At 39.3% G+C, this 22095-nt stretch overlaps 1 protein-coding gene across 3 annotated transcripts in view; it reads left to right on the top strand.

Annotated features, from left to right (window-relative positions):
- Positions 1 to 22095, top strand: part of DNAH6 (dynein axonemal heavy chain 6) — a 368310-nt gene that overhangs the window by 273334 nt on the left and 72881 nt on the right. For all 3 annotated transcript variants that reach the window (XM_050754693.1, XM_050754695.1, XM_050754692.1), the window contains 3 exons: positions 4353 to 4586; positions 10106 to 10241; positions 21403 to 21572. In XM_050754693.1, the coding sequence (XP_050610650.1) occupies positions 4353 to 4586; positions 10106 to 10241; positions 21403 to 21572 (540 nt within the window). The remainder of the gene's footprint in view (positions 1 to 4352; positions 4587 to 10105; positions 10242 to 21402; positions 21573 to 22095) is intronic.

Genomic DNA, 22095 nt, shown 5'->3' with positions numbered 1-22095 from the left:
CACTTTGGGAGGCCGAGGTGGGTGGATCACCTGAGGTCAGGAATTACCCTGGCCAACATGGGGAAATCCCATCTCTACGAAAAATACAAAAATTAGCCAGGCATAGTGGCGGGTGCCTGTAATCCCAGCTACTCGGGAGGCTGGAGCGGGAGAATTGCTTGAACCCAGGAGGTGGATGTTTCAATGAGCCAAGATCGTGCCACTGTACTCCAGCCTGGGTGACAGAGCAAGACTCTGTCTCAAAAAAAAATTTTTTTTAATTTTAAAAAAAGAGTGGTTTCACCAGCCCTTCCAAAGATGCGGTTTTTAGAATAGAGTTAGTGATTATTTTATATATATATGTGTGTGTATATATAAAATTTAGAATTTTTTTAAAGATTTGATTGCCCAGTATGCACAGAACACTGTAGAGGAAGAGAAAAAAGCTGCTTTGCAAGTTTCATTTGCTCCTGACTTCCTTAACTAACTAGCATGCTTATTTTCCTTCATGCCTGCCTTTCTTTCTTAAGAGTCACAGCTCAGTCCCATTTCTTTAGACATCCTCTGCAGTAATCTAGATTCCTTTCCACTGTTAGTGTTTTCTGTTGTATCTCAAGTCCGAACAGCACTGACCTTAACCAAATTGGTCTAAGTATCTTTTATTTCCCAAACCTTTTATGCAAAAACCTGTCCCTCTTCCTTCCCTGCGCCCACTTTTGACTTAGAGGGATCTCTTTCCTTTGTTTCTGTCCCACTTTCACCATATGACTATGAGACTCTTGTTTTATTTCACCCTCTCTTCTTTATCTCATATTCACAGTTGAATTTCATCTGCTGTCTCGTGAGTAGGATGTTTTCACTCCTTATCCTCTTTGTAGCAGCATTCGTTTTTTCAAAAAGCAAATTCAATGCCACAAAGCTTCAGCAGGCGATGTCAATTTTGCTAAAGACTTCCAGGGAAGACAGAGAGTTTGCATTACTCATTACACAGCAAGACTTACCAAGCATCTGCATCAGAGGTTCTCTCCAGAGGTTCACTCCAGAGGTTCTCTCAGGGGCCAGTGGCCTCCTCTCAGCCCACCCAACCACAGCGTCCCTGGCTCAGTCTTCCCATCAGCTCCTACTCCCTCTTGGCAGTACTATCTCCTTTTCTGGGCAAAACAGTTTAACTTACTCTTACTTTTCTGTTCATCCATGCTTATACCCTACCCATGACATAACTCAGTCAACAAAGGCCTCTCCCTCCATACGTGCCACTCAGTAGAAAACAGTGGAGAATAGTAAACATAAAGCTCTTTCCCTGCAACACATCTCTATTTCCTGTTATATGCCCCTGTATAGTCAATGCTGGCTCACACACCTGGAAGCCAGGCCAGTCTAGGCCTAGTGTTTTCAAAACACTGTTCCACAGACCTAGGTCCTAAATGAATTTTCACAGATATTGCCCATCAACACAATTTAGACTCTATAGCCTGGAATTCAAAGCCACATCCAGCCTGTCCCTGTTTCATCTCTCCAGTCACATTTCTCACAACTCCTGTGCAACAGCCAAATTGATCCATTTACATTCCCAAGACTAACTGGATGCTTTTGTGTTTCTGACACTCCCTCTGTTTGGAATGCCCTTCCTCCCAACCCAAATGCCACCTTCTCCACCAAAGTCTGCTACTGGGGCTGCAAACATCTAGAGGCTGACTGGAATGAACGTCCAAAATGGCTGACTCATATGGCTGGGCTGTCACCCATGGCACCTGCAGTGGCCTCTCCACGTGGCTTGGGTTTCTCACTGCAGGGCAACTGGGTTCCAAAAGGGCCTCTCCCCAAAGTAGATGTTCAAAGAAACCAAGATGGGAGCTCTAGGACTTCTGACCTAATCTTGGATTTCATGCAACATCAATTCGGCTACAGTCTTTTGGTCAATTAAATCACTAGGATAGTCCAGGTTTGAGAGAAGGGGATTTAGACTCCACCTCTCAATGGGAAGAGTAGCAAACAGTTTCAGCAGTCTTTATCCAAAACATTTGATATGCTTCATCTGGCATAATGTACCCCACGTTGCCTTGTGTGGTTTTCTTCTCTCTCCTGCTGGAGCCTGAACTCCCAGGAGGCAAAAATGAAGCCTTACCCATCCCATATCCCCAATGGTGCTTAGCGCCACATAATGCTCATGAGTGTTTCATGAATGAAGAGTCTGTTTTGATCTCTGCATATAACATTCCAACAATTCTTCTTGAACTTCAAATAGTCAAACAATTCTTATGACAGCTTGATTTTTTCTCTAGAGGTCTTATTTAGTACCCTTGATAATGGTTGGAGGTCCAGGAACAATTTCTGTTTCCAGGAGAGAATGGAAATGAGGAATTGAAAGAAATGGGAGTCAAATTGTTTAGATAGGCCTGGGCTGTCTTTCAACAAGATGTTTATTTTAGCAGTCTTTAAAAGCCATCTGTACTGGGTTCAAACCTCAATTCCTAGAGGCAAGGGTTTGGGTTCTCATATCTCTGCTCCCTTCCTTTAGTTGGCAGGTATTAACGCAAGCAAAATAAGGATTACCAAATCCTGTAATGCCACCTAAGTGACTTTTTGATAATACTTTTCTTATCCTGGGTGTTTTGGAATTTATGCTCTTCAAGGTTTTAAAATCTCCTTCAAGAAATAAAAGTGAAAAGGCCCTAAAATATCTTGGGCTGAAAGTAAAAGCGATACTGGATGAATCATCAAAGCTCTGGAGTTCTACAGATTAGAAGGGAAACCAGAAATCCAAAACATATTTGTAGATGACAGTCTTGGCCAGGATACCCTCTACCAAACCCATTTCACAGTGAAATTCTTTAGAGAATTTTGAGATTTACCGGTTGTATTTTGGTACCATATTTATCACATATTCACTGGGCTTTAACCTCTATGCTTCTTGTTAGGTTGTTAAAGAGGGCTGAGTCCTCTTTTCTCCTGAGTGTGTTAAAACAAAACTCTATTACCCTTGTCAACCAAACTTTCAGGAGAATCAACAAGGACTTTCCCAATTCCCTACAATAATTGTAGGCTTCCTCTAAGCCCTTTTAACGTGGGGGAATGGAGACCTATTTTGGTGAGGAGACTGACACAATCAGGCCCTTTCCCTTTGTGCTCCATCCTATTAGTAGAAGAGGTGGGTAGGAGAGGCCTGCACAGCCTCAGCACAGTATTTCTAGGAAGGAGTGGAGGACACGTCTTGACCCTGATCTGCTTTGGTCCTTAGCGGGCTTCTAGCTGCCAGTCTGTTTTGATTGGTCTGCCCTCACCATGAACATATATCTTGATCCCAGGGATTGGGCAGGTACTACCTCCCTTCCCACTTTACCCCTCAGGCTGCAGATCCTGAGACACAAGCACATGTTCCTCGGGGCCCTGGTGGGACTTCCCTGAGTCTCTGCTGCAAGATCCCTCCTTGTTCCATGACTTCCATGGAAGGCCACATATTCAGGCTCTGCTCAGCTTCCTCACACAGCCTGGGACCTTTAGAAATTTTTGATCTTCCTTCCACTCCACTTAGAAGTTGCAGAAAATGGGTAGGACTACGTCAGGCCTAATCCCTCAGTGCCACCATCTCTACTGCCTTACCAATATCTTTATAATATGGGGCACCTTTGTGCTAGTGATTCTCCTTTCAAAATTTACAGGTAGGAAACAGGGTAGAAATCTCCTTTAAAATCACCAAAATCAGTTTCTCTTAAATTTCAAGGAAAATTCTAGCACATTATTTCTACACCCTAAGAATTATCTTGGGGAAGTGCTAAGAAATAAGCATGAGCTTACCTTGCTCTTACATCTCTCACCCCAAAATGCAGGGTTTATCAAATCTGGGTTGAAGATGTTAAAAAACTGGTCCTGCCAGCTCACCACCATTTTCCAAAGTTTCATGTCTCACATCAAGATGATGCTTTTGAATTTTGTCAAGAACTTGGCATTAGTCCATTTCTTAAAAATAGGAGAGAAAGGGGAGTGTAGAAAACAAATATCATATATCACTTTGGGATGAATTCTAGACTTTTTCATAGTACAGTAAGTCCTCACTTAATGCTGAGAATAGGTTCTTGGAAACTGTGACTTTGTTAAGCAAAATGACATATAATGAAATCAATTTTTTTGGTCTCATCAGTGTAATAGCAAAATGACTTTGAATGCAAGGTTGTTCATAATTCAGAGACCTGCTGTGCATAATTTCACTTAAAGCCTCAGTTTCCAAGAACCTATCAGCCACATTGAGGACTTACTGTATTCATCTCCCGTGCTGCCGTTTACTCACTGAATGCGAACAAGGGAGACAGAGATTTTTTCTTCTCTACAGAGAATGAATTAAATCAGAGACGTTGATAGAGCTCTCTTTCACACAGTTGTTCAATACCACCATTGAAACTTCTGTAAAGACGGAAAATCTACAAGAGCGCCTGGACATACTGCTAGAACAAACTCTCCTAACTGCTTATGTCAATGTTTCAAGAGGACTTTTTGAACAACATAAACTCATCTACAGCTTTATGCTCTGTGTTGAGATGATGCGTCAGCAAGGAACCCTAACTGATGCTGAATGGAATTTCTTTCTCCGAGGTTCTGCAGGATTGGAAAAGGTACCTGATTCTCATTTAGATGATGATTCATATGGTCTGGCTGTGTCCCCACCCAAATCTCATTTTGAATTGTAGCTACCATAATTCCCATGTGCTGTAGGATGGACCTGGTGGGAGATAACTGAATCACGGGTGCAGTTTCCCCCATACTGTTCTCGTGGTAGTGAATAAGTCTCATGAGACCTGATGGTTTTATAAGGGGAAACCCCTTTCACTTCGTTTTCATTCTCTCTTGCCTGCTGCCATGTAAGATGTGCCTTTTACCTTCTGCCATGATTGTGAGGCCTCCCTAGTCACATGGAACTGTGAGTCCATTAAACCTCTTTTTCCTTATAAATTACCCATTCTCAGCTATGTCTTCATCAGCAGCATGAAAACAGAATAATACTATGATCGTTATTCTAGATAGAGCCCACAAGCACCTACCAGTGCTCGGTGGTGACTCTGGTGGCTGAAGGCCATACATTTGGCTCTGTGGTCCAGTGGAGGGAATTGAGGTCAGGAGGCCCATGTTATAACTCAGTTCTGCCTCCAACTAACTGTATAATGTATCATTTAGCCTCTGTATGGAGCACTATCCTCACCTATAGAAAAGGAATATTGGGAGTAACCAATGAGCTAATAGAAGTGAACATGTTTTGAAAAGCTGACCCTCTTACAAATGTAAAGAGTTAAAATCCAGTAAAAGTTGTAATTCACAGACTTAGCAATAGTTTTTTTAAAAACCATGACCGTCTCTTGCCTGGAGATACATCTCATTATAAAGCATGGGAAGTGACAAAATGACTTGATTGTCACCTTCTGTAATACTATAAAACGAGTTCTGCTGCAGTTCCCTTCTTCGTGTTCATCTGCTTGTCCTGCTTGCTCCAGTCCCTTAAACTGGCCTAACCCACACACGTACCACAAAGCTAATGGCCCACAGAGGTGAGCCCCTAAACCTTGCCTACAATTTGGTCTCTGCTCCACTCTAAATTCTTGGCTCTGTCCAACTCTGCAAGTCTCAAGTCCTGTCCTTGGCCCCTGCAGACCTGACATCTGCACCTGTTTGCCAGTATTTGAACCCCAGTGTATCACTAGGAGGTTGAACCTGATGCTTTTATTTGACTCGCAGCACCCCATGCTCCCAGAAAAAGTCCAGACAAGACGTCTCCACCAGATGTTCCTTCCTCCCTGACCCCCATCCGTCTTGCATACACACATATTCTGTGACTCCTCTCTTAATGTGTCTTATCCTCGTAATCACAGTTCATATTCACAGAGAGCTTGCTATGTGTTTTATGTATATCAACTCCCTTATTCCTCTCAGTATTCTTCTTGGGTAATTTCCTAATTTTTATCTCTAGTCTATGATAAGATAGTTAGGCACGGAAAGGTTAGGTAACTTGTCCTGATCACACACTTAATAGGACCTGGAACCAGGATTTGAACACTTGCAGTCTATAAAGCCTGCTCTCTTAGCCAGTTCACTCTACTGCTGGCTGTTAGCCACTCAGCCAGGCCCTGCCCTGTGTGCTTTTGCCCTTCCTTCCTCACTGCAGCCTTGTCAACAGCTCTTCTTACAGTTTTCTCACACAGAGACTCAAAGAGATTAAAGAGCTTTCCAAAATCACACTAGTGCATGACACAGTCTGATTCAAACCTGTGTCTGAGCTCCCAAAGCCCATGTCCATTCCAAAACCACCTACTTCTCATGAACAGCATATTTTGAAAAGTTTAAAATATGTTTTAAATACCATCAAACTCAAAACTTAAAATTACCATCGTCAGAAACTTCTCTGAATTATTTTTAATTAAACTGTCTTTTTCCTCATGGTAGACATAAGGAAATTGGAAGGATTCTTGACTAATAATTATTTTTAGAAATGTATTTGGGGGCATATTTTATATGGTCACTTCATTTGACGTTTTGACACTAGTATTTTCTATTTTTATCGTAAGTGCTACATTGTTTTTTGCTACATTCGTTAGGATCTAAATTAGATTTTCTGGAATAACCTTGGAAGCCAACTTCCATACATAAAACTTTTTCTGGGGAAAAATGTGCACTGAGTTCCAAACACCTATGACAAGATTGTATCATTATGCAAGGAGATGGTGCAACAAAAGGGCTCTGGAAGAGACCTAGAAAGAATAAAAGAAGAGTGTCCAGGATGGGAGGAGAGAGAGGAAGGAGATACATGCCCCATGGAATCTGGAGTTGACTGGATGCACTAGATAAAGAAAATCCAGATGAGAAAATCCAGATGACCTTTCTAGAAGGTCGCAACAACAAAAGGCAGAGGGGGATGCTGTGGTCTGCAGCTGGAGACTGGCTGTTGTGAGCAGAAGTAGGCATTTCCAGGATTGAACCACAACAGTTAGAATTTAGGGACAAATAGAAACAACTGGAACCGATACACAAAGCCTCAAGCATCTGCAGGTTTCTATTACATGTGGACAAGGTAAATGGATTTCTGCAAATTGAGGTCTCCAGGCTATTCTCATTGGTTATATTCAGTCTGTACAACTAATGTTTTTAAACGATGATATTTTAAACAGGGGTGTCCAGTCTTTTGGCTTCCTTGGGCCACATTGGAAGAAGAATTGTCTTGGGCCACACATAAAATACACTAACGATAGCTGATGAACTTTAAAAAAAAAATCGCAAAAGAAAAATCTCATAAGGTTTTAAGAAAGTTTACGAATTCGTGTTGGTCCACATTCAAAACCATCCTAGGCTGCATGTGGCCTGTGGGCCATGGGTTGAACAAACATTTTTTAAAGCATTTTCTCTTAATGCCAGGAATCCAAAAAATGATGCTAGCATGTAATAATAGCATAACCAGAAAACTTTACATGATATCTATTTCCTGGAAAATTCATTAAAATTTGTGCAGAGACCAGTGATTTGTTTTACACATTATTATTAGAGATCAAAATACAGCAAAACCACTCAGAATTCTGCATTAGATATTTGTAAATGCCTGTGAACATTAACTAATCTAAGAGTCTTTGAGGGGTTTATCTAGGATCAAGATGTAACACAGGGAAATGCCACTTCCAGCATGACAGTGTGAGGATCTTCACATACCTGCTCCCCAGCAAAACTGTTGAAAATTATGTAAGGATCATTTAAACTATCTGGAAATGGTCCCAGGCACATACAGCAAATGAATAAACATTTATTTGAGATAATTTATTAGAGGCTCAGTAAGGACAGCAAGAGTCTGTGGTCTTTGAACCTAGACCCACTGCCTCCCTTCCTGCTCCCAGCTTAGTGAGATAGGAACTGCACTCCAGACTGATGCAGCTAAGAGCACAGGGCTCCTGCTTACTCCCCACTGCCAGTTAAAGGGCCATATTCCTGAGAAAGACAGGACATCAGCATTTCTCATCCTGCCCACAGCTACCTACTGCTGAAGCTAAGTTCCAGTTGAGTACAGCCAAAAGGTGGGCCTGCCTTCTTCCACCCAGCCCCCACTGGGGAGACTGAGGCTTCATGTTTGGTGCAGCATCGCTGTTGTTCCAGCTCCTAAGATAGGAGTTCATCAATGGCAGAGGCAAGCTGAGGAGACCTGAGGCTACTGTCTTCCCACCCATGGCGTACTCAGCTCCTGGAATATGCCTCTGCGAAAAGTGCAACATTGTCATGCCCCTGGGATTTTGCCTGAGTGGGAGAAGCAACCCATAAAACAGATAGTTCCTTATCTCCTCACAGAGTAACTGACTTCATTTCCAACACAGTATGGAAAAGTTTAAGCCTAATGATGCTGTCTAAAACAATAAAGGTTGTAGTGAAAGGCAATTGAAAGGAAACTGATGGAATTACCGGACAGAGAGACAACATATAAACCAGCTGGTTTGCCAGAGATTAAGAGAAGACACTGAAGCCTGCCAAAGACCAGAAGAAAACCCAAACACTGACCTTAGCAACTCCTTCAAATGGGCCCAAATTTGAATGTTTTAGTCTGAGGAGAAATTTGTCCCCAAGAGCATTGTTAAAAACATTAGAGCAATCAGCCCACAATTAGTGGTGCTTGACAGCTAGATGCAGTCAAGGAAAACTATCAAAAAGAGCCCTGAAAAAGCTATGAACATCCCAGGGTAACTGTGGGCATTCCTAAGGCTGCACCCCTTGAGGAGCAACATTAGAGGCTTAATGTTGTACAGGGGTTGTGGAGAGACTCCACTAAAATAATCCAGTCAGTTATTAAACAAATAAGCAAGTAACAGTAAGAAGCCTTTGGGTAAAGGGTGCATGCTCAGAGTTGCTACAGTGCATTACAGGTTGAGTATTCCTTAATTCAAGATGCCTAGGCCCAGAAGCATTTGAGATTTGGGGTTTTTTCAGTTTTTGGAATACTTCCATTATACTTACTGGTTAAACATATGTCTGCACAAAAATTTGGACACGAATATTCATAACAGCATTGTTTATACTAGTCAAAAGATGGAAATGTCCAAATGTCCAATAGCCCAAATGTCCATCAACTGATATATAAATAAAATGTGGTATATTTATACAATGGAATATTATTCAACCATAAGAAGGAATGAAGTACTGATAACGTGCTACAACATGGATGAAACTTGAAAACACTAAGCTGTCTGTCACAAAAGCCCACATATTATATAATTTGATTTACATGAAGTGTCCATAATAGGCAAATATATGGAGACAGTAAGTAGTTTAGCAGTTGCTTGGGGCTCAAGGGATGGCAATAAAGGGGAGTAATGGCTAATGAGTGCACAGTATCTTTTTGAAGAAATTAAATGTTCTAAATTGTGATGGTGGGTGTACCCATCTGTGAATATACTGAAATCATTAGATTATATACTTCAAATGGATGAATTGCTTGGTATGTGAATTGTATCTCAATAAACCTGTTTTTAAATGTAGTAGGGAACCCTGGGCAAATATTCAGGAAATTTTGAAGAACTAGTTTCTGTCTTACAATCACAGTTATTTCTCTGTCTCTTTTAAAACTGTTTGCCCACATGTAAGTGCTTCACGGAATATTGCCAAATGGCATAACACTTCTCCCAGAAGTTTCTGAGAATATCTAAAATAATTAGGCAAACACTTACCAGAGCTGGAATTAGGTTGCCATTTGTCTTGCTACTGATACTGCTCCATACTCAGCTTTCTCTGTCTCCTCGGGGTGAGAACATCTGGTAATCTGATTTGGAGACTCGTTCTCTAGAGAAAAATTATTAACCATAGGAATATTTGGCGAGTGGGGAAAGATTGGTGTGGGGTGTTGGAAAACAGGCTGAAAGTAGCAGATTTAATTGATCAACTTTGTTTTCTGTAAATGTCAATCTGAAAAGTTTTTAGCAGCTGTACTTCTGTGCAAAGGTCCACAATTAGAATTGATTCAACACCGTTTCTATTTCACCATATTGTACTACTTGTCCTAGGAAAATGGTTATTTTAACTTACTGTTAGAGCTTGATTTTTCAGTTGGACAAAGTGAAAGTATATTTTGTGATTGCCTTTGTGAATTGTTATTCATTTTCTTTCTGTCTTCAAATAGGAACGCCCACCTAAGCCTGACGCTCCCTGGCTACTTACTGCTACATGGTTCGCTTGCTGTGACTTGGAAGAATCATTTCCAGTTTTTCATGGACTTACCCAAAATATATTGTCACATCCTATTTCTATACGCTTAGGTAATGTGACAAAAAGAACCTGCTGAGGAGGCTTATAAACAGGCTCTTGAATCCTAATCTTAATGTTTTCTTTAACCTCTTCTGCAATGTCAATATTTTTCACTAGGAACTTCCTTCATTTCTAAGAAACTGTAAATTATTTGTTTTCACGATTTCTTGAGTAGAATGCTTGGCCCATGAATTTTCAATATTTCATGTTTACTTTATATGTGTGTGTGTATATATATGTATACTTTATATATACACACACACGTATTTTACGTATATATTTGAGAATATAAACATACATTTATGTATTGCTTTAGCTGTATCCCATAGGTTTTTTTTTTTTTACTTTTTATTGAAGGATAACATAAATCCAGAAAAATGCACAAATCAAAAGTATACAATTTGATTAACTATCACAAACTGTGTAGATTTATTTACGAACCATCACTGAGAGTAAGAAATAGAACAGTACCAGCATCCCAGAATCCCCTTATTCTCTCTCACTTCTCTTCCTCAGAGGCAACAACTACTCTGAATTATAATATTCTGTATTAATTTTTCCCTACAAGTTTTAATATATAGCCCTTTCAATTCTAAAACTACACTTACTAGTTCAAAGCCATTTTAGGATTTAGGGGACCATCTTTTTTTGTTTATAATTTAATTACATTATGGAAATTATACTCATGGTTTTCATGAAATTGAGTCTTTGGAATTATATACACTTCCTGTGCAGGCTGGTGCATGTTTTGTTTATAAAAAATATTCCATGCATGTCATTTCTTGAATGCAAGGCTCCATATGTGACCTTTAGCTCAAACTTACTAATTGTGGTATTTATCTTACTAATGTTCTTATACTGGATCTGTCAGATTCTAAGAGAGCTATATTAAGGTATACCACTATGATTGGCAACTTCCCTTTGTAATTTTGGAATTTTTCCCATTATACTTTGTGAAACTATGCCAGTATATAAAATAGGTTTAGAGTTAAGTTCTTAGTAATTATTCCTTTTTATTAAATAATATCCCTCTTTACTCTGAATAATGCTTTTTACCTTAAATATATTTCCTTTTTAATGTATTATTTTTATTTGTTAATCAGGGAGTACATGTGCAGGTTTCTTACATGGGTATATTGCATGCTGGGGAAGTTTGGGCTTCTAATGATCTCATTGCCCAGGTAGTGAACATAGAACTCAATAAGCAGATTTTCCACCCTTGCTGCCTCCCTCCATCTCCTCTTTTGGAGTCCTCAGTGTCTATTGTTCCCTCCTTTATGTCTTTGTGTACCCAATGTTTAGCTCCCACTTATAAGTGAGACCATACAGTATTTGGATTTTCTTTGTTAATTCACTTAGGACAATGGCCTCCAGCTGCATCCATGTTGCTGTAAAGGACATAATGTCATTCTTTCTATGGTTACATAGTATTCTATATGTATATGTACCACATTTTCTTTGTCCAGTTCACTGTTGATGGGAACCTAGGGTGATTCCATGTCTTGTTGTTGTAAATAGTGCTGCAATAAACATATGAGTGCAGGTCTTTTGGTAGAATGATTTGTTTTCCTTTGGGTATATACCCAGTAATGGGATTGTAGGTCAAACGTTAGTTCTATTTTCGGCTTTTTGAGAAATTTCTAAACTGCTTTTCACAGAGGCTGAACTAGTTTATATTCTCAGCAACAGAATGTAAGCATTCTCTTTTCTCCACAATCTTGCCAAAATCTTTTTTTTTTTTTTTTTTTTTTTTTTTTTACTTTTGAATAATAGGCATTCTGACTGGTGTAAGATGGTAATTCATTGTGGTTTTGATTTGCATTTCTCTGATGATTAGTCATGTTGAGTACTTTTTCATATGTTTGTTGGCAGCTTTATGTCTTCTTTAGAAAAGTGTCTATTCATGTTCTTTGCCCACTTTATAATGGGCTTATTTACTTTTTATTGATTTGTTTAACTTCTTTATAGATTCTCAATGTTAGTTCTTTGTAGGATGCATAGTTTGCAAATATATTCTCCCATTCTGTACATTGTACTCAGTTGATATTTTATTTTGCTATGCAGAAGCTCTTTAGTTTAAATCCTATTTGTCTATTTTTATTTTGTTGCATTTGCTTTTGGACCCTTCATCACAAATACTTTGCCTAGGCCAATGTCTAGAAGAGTATTTCCTATGTTTTCTTCTAGGATTTTCATAGTTTGAGGTTTTTCTTCAACCTTGAGTTAATTTTTGTATACGGTGAGAAGTAAGGGGTCCAGTTTCATTCCTCTGCATATGGTTAACCAGTTTTTCCAGCTCATTTACTGAATAGAATATTCTTTCCACATTATTTTTGTTCACTTTGTCAAAGATCAGTTGGTTGTAGGTATGTGACTTTGTTTCAGGGGTCTCTGTTCTGTTCCATCGGTCCATGTGTCTACTGTTGTACCAATACCATGTTAGTTTGGTTACTGTAGTCTTGTAGTATATTTATATGTTGGATAATGTGATGCCTCTGGCTTTGTTCTTTTTTACTAGGATTGCCTTGGCTGTTTGGGCACATTTTTTGTTTCCTATGAATTTTAGAATAGTGTTTCCTAATTCTATGGAAAATGACATTGGTAATTTGATAGGAATAGCATTAAATCTGTAGATTGCTTTGGATAGCATAGTCATTTTAACGATGTTGATTCTTCCAACCCATAAGTGTGGGATGTTTTTCCATTTGCTTGTTTCATCCTTTCTTTTGGCAGTGTTTTATAGTTACTCTTATAGAGATCTTTCACTTCCTTGGTTAGATGTATTCCTCAATATTTTTGTGGCTATTTTAAATGGGATTGCATTCTTTATTTGTTTCTCAGCTTAAACATTATTGGTATACAGAAATGCTACTGATTTTTGTACATTCATTTTATATCATAAGACTTTGTTGAAGTCATTTATCAGGTCTAGGTGTCTTTTGGTCAAATCCTTAGGATTCTCTACGGACAGAATCATATTGTTAGTGAAGAGAGATAATTTGACTTCCTCTTTTCCTATTTGAATAAATTTCTTTCTCCTGCCTGATTGCTTTGGCTAAGACTTCCGGTACTGTATTGAATAGGAGTGGTGAGAGTAGACATCTATGTTTTGTTCCGATTCTTACGGGGGAATGCCTCCAGCTTTTGGCTGTGGGTTTGTCATTGATGGCTCTCATTATTTTGAGGTATGTTCCTTTGATGCCTAGTTTGTTGAGGATTTTTATCATAAAGGAATGTTGAATTTTATCAAACGCTTTTCCTCATCTATTGAGGTGATCATATGGTTTTTGTTTTTAGTCCTGTTTATGATGTGAATCACATTTATTGATTTGTATACGTTGAATCATCCTTGCATCCCAGGAATAAGGCTCACTTGATTATGATGAATTAACTTTTTTAAATGCTGCTAGATTCAGTTTGTTAGCATTTTGTTGAAGATTTTTGAGTCTATTTTAATCAGGGATATTGGCCTTTAGTTTTCTTTTCTTTTTATGTCTGTGCCAGATATTTGTATCAGGATGATGCTAGCTTCATAGAATGAGATAGTGAGGAGTCCCTCCTCCTCAATTTTTTGGATTAGTTTCAGTGGAATTGATACCAGCTCTTCTTTGTACATCTGGTACAATTTGGTCGTCCAGGGCTTTTTTTTTCTGTTGGTTGGTTTGTTGGTAGGTTTTTATTCCTGATTGAATTTCATTACTCATGATTAGTCTGTTCTGGATTTTTGGTTTTTTCTGGTTCAATCTTGGGAGGTTGTGTGTTTCCAGGAATTGATCCATTTCTCTAGATTTTTCTAGTTCATGTGCATAGAAATGCTCATCATAATACCCTCTGAGGATCCTTTATATTTCTGGGGGATCATTTGTGATGTCACTTTTGTTATTTCTGATTATGCTTATTTGGATATTCTCTTTTTTTTCCTTGTTAATCTAGCTTATGGTCTATCAATCTTGTTTATCCTTTCGAGAAACCAACTTTTTGTTTCATTGATCCTTTGTATGATTTTTGAGGTCTCAATTTTGTTCATTTCTGCTCTGATTATAGTTATTTTATTTCTTCTGCTAGTTTTGGGTTTCATTTGTTCTTATTTTTCTATTTCCTTTAGGGACAAGATTAGTTTGCTAATTAGAGAACTTTCTAACTTCTCAATGTCATTTCTAACTTCTCAATGTAGTTTTTTCGTGCTATAAACTTTCCTTTAACACTGCTTTGCTGCATCCCAGAGGTTTTGATACATTCCATGTCTGTTTTCATCTACTTCAAAAAAGCTTTTTTACTTCTGCCTTGATTTCAATGTTTACCCAAAAGTTATTGAGGAGCAATTTGTTTAGTTTCCATGTAATTTTATGGTTTTGAGAGATCTTCTGTGTATTGATTTCTATTTTTATTTCACTGTTGTCTGAGAAGATGCTTGGTATGATTTGGATTTTTTTTATTTATTGAGACCTGCTTTATGACCAAGGTGTGGTCAGTTTTAGAGTATGTTCCATATGCAGATACGAAGAATGTGTATCTTGCGGTTGTTAGGTAGAGTGTTCTGTAGATATCTATTAGGTCCAAACGGTCATGTCGAATTTATGTCCAGAATTTGTCAATTTTCTGCCTCAGCGATCTATCAAATGCTATCAGTGGGGTGTTGCATGTTGTATGACTATTGTTGTGTACTGCCAAAGTCTTTAAGTCTAGATGTGCTTGTTTTATGAATCTGGGTGCTCCAATGTTGGATACATATATATCTAGGACACTTAAGATGTTTTGTTGAATTGAGCCCCTTATCATTATTTAATGCCCTTCTTTGTCCTTTTTTATTTTTGTTGGTTTAAATTCTGATATAGAAACCATAACCCTTGCTTTTTTTTGTTTTCCGTTACATGACATATCTTTCTCCATCCCTTTACTTTGAGCCTATAGGTGTCATAACATGTGAGATTGGGTCTCTTGATGATAGAAGAAGAATGAGTCTTGTTTTTTCATTCAATTTGATACTCTATGTATGTTAAGTTGAGCATTTAGGCCCTTTATGTTCAAAGTTAAAATTGATATATGAGGTTTTGTTGCTATCATAATGCTGTTAGCTTAGTTGCTTTGTAGTCTTTATTGTATAGTTGCTTTATGGGTTCTGTAGGCTATGTGCTTACATGTGCTTTCATGGTAGCAAGCATTATTCTTTTGTTTCCACATTTAGAACTCCCTTAAGCATGTATTGTAGGGCCAGTCTGGTGGTGGAAAATTCCCTTGGTGATTACTTGTTTGGGAAACACTTTATTTCTCCTTCATTTATGAAGCTTAGCATGGCAGGATATGAAATTCTTGGCTGACATTTATTTTCTTTAAGAATACTAAAAACGGGCCCCCAATTTCTTCTGACTTACAAGGTTTGTGCTGAAAAGTCTGATGTTAGTCTGATAGGTTTCCCTTTATAAGCAGCATGACCCATTTTTCTAGGTGCCTTTAAAGTTCTTTCTTTCATGTGGACTTTGGTTAGTCCTATCCCTCCTATCCATCCCCAAGTCTGTCTTGGGAATGGTCATCTTGTGTAGCATCTTACAGGAGTTCTCTGGATTTCTTGTATTTGCATGTCGACCTCTCTAGCAAGATTGGGGAAATTTTCCTGAATTATATCCTCAAATATGTTTTCCAAGTTGCTTACTCTCTCTACTTCTCTCTCATGAATGCCAGTAAGTCATAGGTTTGGTTACTTTACATAATCCCGTATTTCTCAAAGGCTTTGTTCATTTTTTTGAATTATTTTTCACTTTTGTCTGACCGGGTCATTTTGACAGATTGATCTTCAAGTTCTGAAAGTCTTTCTTTTGCCTGGTCTAGTCTGTTATTAAAGCTTCCATTTGTATTTTGAAGTTCCTGATGTGAATTTTTCAATTCCAGAACTTCTGTTGGTTTGCTTAATATAGCTATGTTGTCTTTCATATCTTGGATCATTTTTCTGGCTTCTTTGTGTGGGATCTCAACTTTTTCCTGGATCTCATGGAGTTTCTTTGCATCATATTCCGAATTCTATATCTGTCATTTCAGACGTTTCATTCTGGTTAGGATTCATTGCTTGGGAGCTAGTGGGATCCTTTGGAGGTGATGAAACACTCTGGCTTTTTGTATTGCTGGGGTTCTGCACTGGTTACTCCTTATCTGAGAGAGCTGATACTTCTCTTTTTTTAATTTGCTATCATTTGGATGGGGCTTCTTGTTTATTCTTTTTTCCTTTGAGGGTATGACTGTGGTGTATATTGTGTGTGATTAACTGGCTTCGTTTCTAGCTGCTTTCAGAGTACCAACTCTCTGTACAGGTTCCTTGGTTGCAAATAGGTTCATGCAGTGGCTTTCTCAGAAGTTGCTTGTTGTAGCAATGTAATTTTATTTGGTGGTGTAATCCAGGATGCAGTCTAGTAGATGGTGCTTAAGAGTAAGAACTGATGGGTACAAGCAGGGGTGGAAGCACTAGAAAGTACAAAAAGCACCTCCGCAGAGCACATTCACCCTCAGTAGGGTGGAGCTTCTGGAGAAGCTTGACACACAGACTCTTTCAACCCTCATTCCCCAAACCCCAATGTGAAGAGTCACTTCCAAATCCTTGACAGGGCACAGAGAAGAAGGGTAGCGGAGCAAGTGTGACCCCCCTCTCCATGTCCATTCCCAGGCTTTGGTGGTACCACCTTCAGTGTCTGGCACTGCACTCAGATTTTCTTTTATCCCCTCCTTTAGGGATAGTCTGCATCAAGAGTTAGATCTCCAGGTGAGTGGAGTCTGCCTCCCTCCCACTCCTCAGAGCTGGTGAGGCACTGTTCCCCAACTGACCAAGGAAATAGGCTGGGACACCCCATTGTGACCCATGCAGACCAGTTCTAGGTTGCAAAGCTGTCTCTGGCTGAAAGTCTTGCCCTCTGGGAAAAACCTCAGCTTCTCCAACCCTCCTCCCACTCCAGTCTTGTGATGGGAGAGAGCGTAATTCCACTACCTACTACTGGGGCACTCTCCACACTCGCTGCTCAATTCTGCCTGTGGGGACCCTTCTTCCCTTCCATTTTAACCTCACCTAAGACCAAAATGCTTGCTGTGGCCACCGCTGCCAGGTCACCAAACAATGGCTCTAACCTCTCAAAATGGTGCCAGCCGTGGGCTTGCACCTAGAGAGGGTAGAGCCGCTCTCAGGCAAGCAGCACAGACGAGAAGCTGTGAGGAGTGTGGTCCACTCAAGTCTCGGTCTCATAGCAGCTCGTAGCAAGGCATTGGGCATTGTCCTAGGTATATGTAGGAGAGCCTTGGTCCCCTCTCCCTGCTTGGCTGAGAGGCAGAAGCAGCCACATCAGCCCAAACTCAGGCCAAGGATGGAGCACAGCTCAGCACTACATTCTCAAAGTGGTGCCTTGGGCCTGAAAACAGGGAGGGTGGGTCACTGCCCAGGCAGGCAGCATGATCAAGAAGCTGTGGGGAGTGTGTTTCATTCACAACTGTCTCACAGCAGCCTGCTACAGAGCTGTGAGTATTGTCCTAGATATGAGAAGGATGACCTGGTCTCCCTGTTCTTCCTTAGTCAAGCAGAGGCTACAGCCACATCAGCCCAAACTCAGCAAAGCGTGGAGCTCAGCCCAGCATTATACTCTCAAAAGGGAACCTTGGGCCTGGGGCTAAAGAGGGTGGGGCACCGTTCAGGCAAGCAGCATGAGCAGGAAGTTGTGAGAAGTGTGGTCCACTCATATCTCAGTCTCAACAGCAGCTCCTAACAGGGCAGCAAGTACCCTCTAGGGGGTGCATGAGTGTGCCTGTTCTTCCGTCTCCCTCCCTGGAGCAGCACAGTGGCTACAGCTGTGTCTGTAAATCCCCAGGATCTGGGTTCTCAAAATGGCACCCAGCTGAGGCTGCGCCAGGCTCAGATTCCTGTGGGATTCTGTGTGGGTTCCCTTTCTAGAGCAATGTATCTGTACAATCTTTAGGCAGTTCCATATGTCAGGCACAAGGCCCTAGTGGGTCAAGGGTTTCTCCTGTAGCCAAGATCATAAAACCCTGTTTTGGAGCTCCAGGGATTTCTCTCTTACTGTTTCCCTGCATCCAGGACCATCTCCCAGCCCAGTCAGTTCCTGGATGGGCAAGCTAACGTGAACCCTCTCCTTACGTACTTCTGGTACTTCATGTCTCTTCTCTAATGAATCCAAGCATTCTCTCCTAGATGCCCTGTTTGAAATGTATCTGCGTATTATTCTGGCTCTTCTCCATGGAGGCAGCACACAATTCCTGCATCTAGTCAGCCATCCTGACCTAAAACCTCAAAATATTATTACAGCAAGCCTCTCTTAGTACTCCCACTCTATATATTTCTACATTCTTTACTTTCCATTTCCATTTTTTGTGTGTCATCATCATGGTTTTGGCGTATCTTAGTTGGGATTTTGTTGTTGTTTTGAGGAGAATGAAAGTCTTTCTTTTAACAGGCAAATTTCAATCTGATTATATTTATTATGGTTATTTATTTATTTCAGTTCTTCTTGACTGGGGAAGATTTCCATCTGACAATGTCTGGAGACATTTTTGTTTGCCACAACTGGGGTGGTGCTCCTGGCATCTAGTGGGTAGAGACCAGAGATGCTGCTATACCTCCTACAGTGCTCAGAACAACCTTCCACAACAAATAACTACAGCATCTAAAATGTCAATATTAGTAAAGTTAAGAAACTCTGATCTATTTGGACTACATTGGTCATCTTTATTTTGGGCATATTTTTCTTGCCAGCTTTTTCTTTGCTTCGCTTTTTCCTCTTTCTTCTTCCTTTCTTTTTATCCTTTATTTCTCCTCTCCTTCCTTTCTTCGTCAAGTGCATCATCCACACTCTTTATTTTCCCCTCTACTGATTTGAAATTCTATTTTTATTTTTTGATAATTACTCTTATGCTTCTAATATGAATATTTATTTAACTAAGCATACCCAGCAAGTGTGCTGGTTTAAAGTCCACATGAACCAGAATTTCTAAGATCCTAATATATTTATTGGATTTCTAAATGAAGACTAGGGAGGGGGGAAGCTTTTCAATAAATGCATTAACTTATTGAAAAGTGCATTCCCCCCTAGTCTTTTGTCCCCCCCTAGTAAAAATTGTTTCTATATTATGCACCAGTTAAATGAGACAGCTAGAGGTAGAAATAGAACACAAGAAGAAAAATACTCATAGAAGAAACCCAGAGATGCACAGTTAGGGACAGACCCAAAACAGAAAGGGCTAGATGGAGCCTCATCTACACAGAGACAAAGGAAGAGGGAAGGTATGGAGGTTGAAAAGCAAAGTAATTTAGGGACAACTCAAAATTTTTTGATAAAAAAGCACCGTGTGTTATCCATGTCTTTGAGACTAAAACTGCAACAATTTAAAAAAACTTTCCTGTTTTTATGTGTTAGATTTCAAGGTTTATTCCAGAAATGCTACAGACTTATGAAGGTTTGTACATGTTTGATAGGATGGCTGGTATTCTAAAAGTGAGCTTTAGATCTTTGCAAGTGATGTTTAATAATTAATCTCATCGTCAATCTTACCTTCAGAAACTTCCTAATTGCCTTAATCTTTTGTCTTTCATGATTTCTAAGTGTTTCATGTCCTATTAGTTGGGAGTTATTTAAAATATGCATTATTAGGCCAGGTGTGGTGGCTCACACCTGTAATCCTAGCACTTTTGGAGGCCGAGGCAGGTAGACTGCCTGAGTTCAGGAGTTGGAGACCAGCCTGGCCAACGTGGTGAAAGCTTGTCTCTACTAAAATACAAAAAAATTAGCCTGGTGTTGTGGTAGTCCCAGCTATTTGGGAGGCTGAGGCTGCAGAATTGCTTGAACCCGGGAGGCAAAGGTTGCAGTGAGCCAAGATCATGCCACTGCACTACTGCCTGGGCAACAGAGCAAGACTTTCATCTCCAAATGAATAAATAATGCATTATTAGATACCATCTTCTAATGCATATTTTATGCATTATTTTCCCCCATCATTAGCTGGAGTCCTAATGATTACACAAAAAATAATGAGAACCTCACTGGAAAAGTAGTCATTTTGCAATACATGGTTCTGCTACCTGGTCTTCAGAATAATGCAAACACCTTTAACTAAAGAGTATTGTGGCATGGTATGCCTTGTGGTCTCATACCTTGTAATTGTCTATATTCCATATATAAATTAGAAATCTTGCAAAGATGAACACTTCCCCAAGGCCATGGTCAGAAGTGTTATTAAATTTTTGTGTCACTAGTTTTCTGATTGCTCTGATTAAACTCCCAGAGGAGGACCCCTGCAGACAAGCTAGAGAAAGTTGTTTTCTAGCCTGAAATGCAAGCCAACAATTGTGCCTAATGGCCAACCCAAGAAACCTGTTTCCTCACTGGAGAATACACTCGTTATTTTGGCTTTCTGAAAGGTTTACACCGCATGCACTCTGTACCTACAGAAATTTAAATGCAAATTCTTAGTACATGTTATAACCATTGTAAGAGCTAACTATGATCCTAACTTTCATACAAGATACAAAACCATTTCTTATAAATACTCTATAGCCAGGGAGCAGGGGATGATGTATTGTTTATTAGGGCATAATGTAAATATGTCAGTGTATTCAGCTATTATTTATGTTGTTCAAATTACATATGCCAGAATTTTCAGTTTACTTCATTTATCATAGACTGATTTTATTTTTTTTCTTCCTTTTTCTTCTACTTCTAACAGTGACTATTTGACATATTTTTATGCTATTTTCTGGCACACATGGGTTCATTTTATTGTACTTTTATTATGGATTTGTTATTTTAATTAATATAAGAACCTACTTTGTCCCATTTAATTATGTTTGCTTTGAATTCTAGTTAACCCAATATTACTCTTATCACTTCATTGTTCTTTTAGCTCACATTTGTTTAAATACCTCTATGCATCCTTTTATTTTTAACCTTCCTATTATTTTGTTTTGTTTTTGTCTTTTGTAAGTGGTTTGCTGCTATTTTCTCATTACATTTTAAATTCTTTACTTTTTAATTAATTAGGTTGGGTAGCAGGGGAGACTGATGTATTTACAGTATACTTGTGATTAAAACTGATAGTAAATATAGAGATATTTTTAAATTACCAAACATTATTTAATTTCAAAGCCAAAACAAATCTAATTCAATTATCTTTTTAAAATTGTATTTCCAGGATCTTTTGAGACTTATATTAACCCACAGGAATGGGAAGGCTATCCTAAAATGAAATACGAAGAGAAACACATGAGACAGGAAAAGGAGGCCGCACACCAGGATCCGTGGAGTGCAGGATTGAGTTCTTTCCATAAGCTAATTCTTATTAAATGTTGTAAAGAAGAAAAGGTAGGGCATTTTTTTAATTAAAGGACTGTGTTACAATTATTTCTACTAAAGCTCACTAGCCAGTTATGATTTATAAATTTATTTGAGAGTAACAATGGCCAAGTTTGGGAGATGACTCAAAAAAATGAAACATGGTTCTGTGTATTACTAAAACACAATGTTTTATATAGAGAATTTTGAAAGAGAGCCAGCCAGGCCCATGGTTATCCTTTCCCTGGTGTGTGCCATTAGAGTGCCATGCTCTCTGCTGGAGGGATGGGGTCTGTTGGGAAACTTTAGAAGGGAAATAATGGGCCTTTCAGATCTTGACAACAATGGAGAGGAGACATTTGAAGGGTACGAAGCCATAGTTACCTGGACCTGTTTGAAGATGAAAGAAATTATGGTGGCCTGAATTAAGACAGAGGTAGTAGATTAGAGAGATAAAGGGGGGTATGGAGATGAGGCAACTGATATGGCCCCCAGTTTCTGTTTGCATGCCAAAGGGGATAGTTGTGACAACCACTAAGCAGGTGTGAAAGGA

Source organism: Macaca thibetana, chromosome 13, assembly GCF_024542745.1.
Source record: "Macaca thibetana thibetana isolate TM-01 chromosome 13, ASM2454274v1, whole genome shotgun sequence".
Classification (NCBI taxonomy): Eukaryota; Metazoa; Chordata; class Mammalia; order Primates; family Cercopithecidae; genus Macaca; species Macaca thibetana.
Note: the sequence above shows the minus strand (reverse complement) of the source record. Positions and strands in the feature narration are given on the sequence as shown.